Below are 6,365 nucleotides of genomic sequence, written 5' to 3'. Positions count from 1 at the left end.
ATTTATCATTGATCAAATATGAATATTAAATAAAGTGAATACAATTGTAATGAATAAACGTTGCAGCTTTTCCTACCAATCATCCGTTCCTTCCACATTTTCCTTTTTGTGATCAATCTACAACACCCAGAGTTTGTAATCGTTGACAACAACAAAGTTGATGATCCTGATGGTGAGAGATATGGTCAGTTGCCCCAAATCATTGTAAGTGATTAATAAAAATTACTTTACATAGTTAATAAAATTTCATATGTGTTGACAATGTTTTTTACATTTTCAGAAAGAGTACATAGTTGATTACTTAAAATCTCAGAATCATCCAAAAGCTGAGATGTTTTCACATGTGATGCCACATAGACTGGAAATGCCTTGGAGAACAATAAACAACAGCATTGATTGTGGTGTGTTTACAATGCGTCACATGGAAACATATATGGGTGGAAGTATGAATGAGTTTAAAACTGGGTTCACGAACGAGTCTTCTGCACAAGATGATCAACTTGTTAAACTGAGGACAAAGTATTTATACAAAATCATCACTCATGAATATAATGTGCAAAAGGATTATGTGCTGCAAAAGGTTGATGAATTCCACAAGATTCCTTCAAGACAACGTTCTCAACTGTTGGCCATTGCAAAGGAAGAAATTCACAGGAGATTGGATGATTTAAGTTAATTATGTTAAAAAAGTTATTTTAGTTATGACTTCAATGGTTTGTTTTGGATAGTTTTAAAACAATGGTTTTGTATGCTAAGGATATTAACTTGGGTTGCTGAACGTACAACAGTTACTTTTGGTTTGCTAATTTTAGTAATGGATTAGTGATATTTTAGTAGTTATAATTTTACATTAACATTTGAAAAATTAAGTTATGTTAAAAAATGATGATTAACATTGATGGCATAGTTTTAGTGTATATTCAGGAATGATTCTTACTAACAAACATTTGTTAATATGCTATGTTACTATGACCATACAATCAGAATTTTTAGTAATTAAAGTGAATATATCTATATTATATAATGATTGTAGTTGGGTTTATATCTTAAAGTATGTTGTTATTCAAATATTAAATAATAGCATAAATACTTGAATTATTCCTAACATATTATACTTTAAATGCAAATTATTTTAACTTAAACAGAAGAGTATTTAACAATTTTCATATCATCAATATGTTGAAAATAATTAATATATTTATGATGTTATTCATTATTGACTATACTTAAGGGTTTAAAGTCGACCATGGTTAAACTTATGACTAAAATTTACCCAAAAGCAAACGTAAATCAATATATGATGTATAGGTGTTTTAAAAGTTAATCGTACAAACATTTGTTATTAAGATATATTACTAACAACATACAATAAACTATGAATACTGCTTGAATTGTATATGACTATAGTATATAATGATTGATAGTTTTATAATTTCAAGAAAGGAAAAGTATATCTATTCTAAGTGCGAACTGTTTTAATCAAATAAAAAAGGTTTAAATGCCAGATAATATCATTAATCTGTTAGGATTACCAAATTTGGCACTGCTATTATTCATCGTTGAATAAAACAAAACATTAAAAATAATGAAAGTGTTTTAAGATAACATAACATACTAAATCATAGAAACATATTCTTATTCATAAATCTAATAGAAAAGTAAAATCTATTGGGAAAACGAATGGGCATTTTTAAGCTGCTTTTGACTCTCGTGTAAGTCTTACTTTGCAAGTCCTCTAATTATGGTTAACATATTGATTGCAACCTGTGCACATTCTGGTTTTTTTCTTTGCAGCTGCAACGACTTTCTCAATAACACTAACCATTCTTTTCTTAGTTTCACTACCTTTGGTACGTATAGATGCAGGTGGATGGATATTTATTTCATTAGGAATGCTGTGTATTCCAAGCATCCGAAAAATTTCTTCTTCATCGTTATCAGGTGATGTTTGGTTTGAACTGCCAAACTCCATTGCTGCCTGCTTCAATGTACGTGTTTTTTCAACAAATTCCAACAATTTCTCATTGCTTCTTTTGAAATGATCCAAGCAGTATTCAATATTGCTGTATGCCTCTGTTAGAAGTTTAAAGGTGTCATCTTCTGTTTCCATGGCAACATGTTTCATGGCAAGCAAATGGCTGGAAATTGCATCCCTTCTCCATCTTCTTAGAATATACTGCTCTGGAATCTCTTCAACATGGTTGTTTTTCAATACAACAAAAATATGACGACACAAAATGCCAGTACGTATGAAGTGATTACATGAACATTTAACTTCTTTTTCAGGCAACTTTAGTTCAACCTACATTGTATAATAAAAATAATATATGTTAGTAACTGATTGAATTAACATATTAGTCAGTGGTTATTGCATAATATTGAAAAAAATATATGTAATTTAAAAATAATGATATAATATACTTGTATGATGACTAATGAAAAGCGTTTAAACGATGAATATAACCTTGCATTTTATCTTCAACTGTTTGCTCTTATCTGTTTGTGTAATCATAACAACTTGCCACCCATCAATCTTTTCAACAATGTCGATAGAACAGTACCAGGCTGCTTTAAATATTTCCTTTTTGACCTCATAGAAATTTTTTTTAGTGTAAACCGTAGCTGCATGTTCTAGTAAGCCACTTGGAAGCGTCATTTCATGCTTTGCATTTTTTGTATCATGTTCTAGTTTCTGTTGAGCATTTCGTTGCTTTCCAATTGCGGTGTCGTAGTTCATCATGAAATAGATAAGCAAATTACCAGAGTTAGAGTATTTATTAAAAAATGAGTTCACGCTTTCAGACCTTGAAGTAGTTTTCATCACACCGTGTAGTGGCATGTCTTTAAAATAGGCTGGAATCCAAAGTTTTCGATCCCTGTACATGTCTTTGAACCATCTTTTGTCCTGTAGTTTGAATTTTTTCATAAGTAGTTTCCACCTTGATTCAAACACTTCAGGCTCGATGTAGACATTCCAAACAAGCTTCGTAAAACGCTTTCGAAAATCAATGTTTTTCAAAAAATCGGCTGAAACCTAAAAAAAATAGAAATTTATAAGATTAACTATGAATAAACAATATGTATGCTAATCGTTATTAAAAATATGTAAACTGTGTAAATCATTGCTGAATAAAACATGTTGCGTGTTAACTTAAACCAAAATATACACACCTTGGCTTGTAGTTTTTTCATAATGTGCCACATACATAAACGATGATTAGAAGTAGGAAATATTGCTTCAACGGCCTGTAGAATTGCTGGATCTTGGTCTGTTAACACTAATTGAGAGTGTTTTACATGTGCTTTCAAAAAAGCTTCGAGCAACCAACGATAAGATTCTATTGACTCGTTGCTTAACAAACCTGCTCCAATGTTTATTGAACATTTGTGGTTATCAATGGCTGTAAATGGCACAAAAATCATTCCATATCTGTATCAAAAAGGTAATTAAAAACAAATTCAACATTGATTATAAACTCAAAAAAACATCAATATTCATATTTAAATAAAAAAAATATATAATAAGTATAAGAGCATACTTATTTGTTCGGAATGTAGCATCAAATGATATCACATCTCCAAACTCCTTGTAATATAACTTATCGGTTTCATCCGCCCAAAACATTGCGTTTAACACACTATCAACACATTTATACTCAAATGTGTAGTTATGTAACTCATCTTTCCTCATGTTCATTTTGTCAAGAACCAGCTGTGCATCCTTGTCACCTATAATGTTTCCAATCTTCCTTCTGAAATTTTTATAATCAATTGCTTCAGGGCCAATGTTTTCATAACCTCCTTGCAAACTAGCTTGTAACTTATGTGCCTTTGTTGCACCAATGTTAGATGTTGAAGAACGCACTATAAAATCCTTATCTTTATAACTAAGTCGTCGTGCACGTTTGGAATACCGTCTTTCTTCTTTAGTCTCTAGGGGGTGGTTGTGATTCTCTTCAAACTCATATATTTTACAAGCATTAGTTTGCATATGTAACCTTTCAAACTTTATCAATGCCTTGCAGTCCGTGATTTTGAAGTTTGAGTTTCGTTTATTCCTTCCACTTCCCTCAGGATCCAAAGTGTCAGTTGATCTGTTAGGTATTTTACCCATTTTGTTGCACACTACATACCTTTTTTTAATGGTTTTGTCACCAAACCTCGTTACTGTATTTAACCTGACACCAAAACCTGCTTTATCTGCATATAATTTATACATTTCAACCGCCTCCTCTAATGATTGATATATAGCATCTACATCTGGCATAAAATCTTCAGGAACAATAGGTTTCCACAACTTGGTTTTCCCACCAGGCGAGTCAACAACAATACTATTGAATGATTCCTCTTCAGAATCAGTTCGATTTGTACCTGTTTTTTAAGACAACAAAAAACAATAATGCGACATGCAAGACATGATATAAATTTCTATCAATTATGTATACATAAACTACAGAATTTTATAATCATAATCAACGTCTGTGAAACAGTAACCAAAGTTGAAGTGTTTACTCATTTTAATCGTATTAACGTATAATCACCAATGATTATCAAACTTAATCAACATTGTATTAAACTTAAGAAAAAATCACCAACGAGGGACTCCTGTACAACGTCTGTGAAACAGTAATCAAAGTTGAAGTTTTTACTCATTTTAATCGTAGTAACGCATAATCACCAATGATTATCAAACTTAATCAACATTGTATTAAACTTAAGAAAAAATGTACAACGAGGGACTCCTGTACAACGATCTGTGATATACACCAGCATTACGTAATTAATACATGCAACGTATATGACTAACCGTATACATATATGTACTCCGGTCTTATTCATCATATACAAAAATTCAATAATTATTGTAAAACACGATCTGTATTTACAAGATGTTGATATTGTTTTCATTTTTTACCTTCACTCGCATAATCAGATAATTGATTTCTTCCGCTGTATTGATCATCCGAATTATAGAAATCATCGTCATCATATTCATTACAGTTGATTGCTTCTTCGTCATATTGATCATCATCTTCTGTATCATCGCTACTGTAATCAAAATAGTCCGGCATCGATATTGATTTGAATCACGAATGGTATATTGCGTTGTTATCTTCAACCGTAAATGATGAACAATATACAAAAGTCGATTGATTGAAATCCCGATTGCTATACTGGAAATCATCCCTAGAAATCGTATCTTCAATTCAATATCTCCTTGAACGATAACTATGGAATATCCCTTAATTATAGGTAAATATTAATGGATAATATATTGATTATTAATTGTATTATATTAATTAAAAATTAGATTAAATACAAATTTACTTAAATACCATAATAAAATGATTGGCTGATAAGTGTTCTCGCGTTCTCAACCTTTTAGGCGTTCTCATTTGATCCTATATATATATATATATATATATATATATATATATATATATATATATATATATATATATATATATATATATATATATATATATATTAGAAAACAATGTAATTCCAACACCTTTTTTAATTAGTTCGGCTCCAAAATAAATATTCCTTCCGTCCTAAAATTATTGTCGACAGACAAAAAACATACAGATTAAGGAAGCATTAATTACCATTAACTTTATTCAATAAACTGACAGTTTTGTCTTTCCTTTGCATTTAAATGTTTTGTTGGTTAAGTAATAATAATAAGGTATTTTGGTAAAAATGTTATTTATTTTTAGAAGTAGACTATTATTTAAGACAAAACAAAAAAGAAAGATGAACTATAATTTTGAGACGGAGAAAGTATTTTTTAGGATTCTTTTGGTGTGTATATTACCGGATTACAACCAAATGGAAAACCAAGATTCCATTATATTATTTATTTAGCTTTCAATATTAACACATTGCATATACATATGTTAGGTTTATCGGAGTATGGTGTCATGTGCGTCGATGTGAAACCTTGTGGTTCCACCTATGCTGCTTGACGAACGAGATTCAAAGGGAAAATGGCAATTGATCGTTTAATGTAAATTTTATTAAATAAAAATCTTACACATCCTATATAAATCATATACCATTTTCATAAAATCCATGCTCTTTTAAGTCAATATTTTACACAAACACAATATAACTTATGGAAAATTATTTATCATCATCTTCATATGAGGACGATGATTTTTTCAACGTTTTCCTTCAAGCAACTAGCACAATGTTTGATGTACTAAGTGAAAGTCTGAATGCTCCCTACAGAAGTGGAAGATATCTAAATAGGGACCGAAAAGTTGCAAACAAACGTCTTTTACATCACGACTTTGTCGACGATTGTTTATACGATGACGATGCATTCAAACATTATTTTCGTTTGAGTAGAAATTTATTTA

At 30.3% G+C, this 6,365-nt stretch overlaps 1 protein-coding gene across 1 annotated transcript; it reads right to left on the bottom strand.

The window, feature by feature from the left end:
- Positions 1 to 1,735: 1,735 nt before the first annotated feature.
- On the bottom strand, positions 1,736 to 5,072 carry LOC145089707 (protein FAR1-RELATED SEQUENCE 5-like). The gene is made up of 5 exons (XM_079028108.1): positions 4,916 to 5,072; positions 3,540 to 4,371; positions 3,172 to 3,430; positions 2,465 to 3,034; positions 1,736 to 2,302 (listed from the first exon to the last, which is right to left on the bottom strand). The coding sequence occupies exons 1-5, from the start codon at positions 5,070 to 5,072 to the stop codon at positions 1,736 to 1,738; spliced, it is 2,385 nt and encodes a 794-aa protein (XP_078884234.1).
- Between the last annotated feature and the right edge of the window lie 1,293 nt (positions 5,073 to 6,365).

This window comes from Lactuca serriola, chromosome 2, assembly GCF_051521515.1.
Source record: "Lactuca serriola cultivar US96UC23 chromosome 2, Lser_US96UC23_V15, whole genome shotgun sequence".
Classification (NCBI taxonomy): Eukaryota; Viridiplantae; Streptophyta; class Magnoliopsida; order Asterales; family Asteraceae; genus Lactuca; species Lactuca serriola.
Note: the sequence above shows the minus strand (reverse complement) of the source record. Positions and strands in the feature narration are given on the sequence as shown.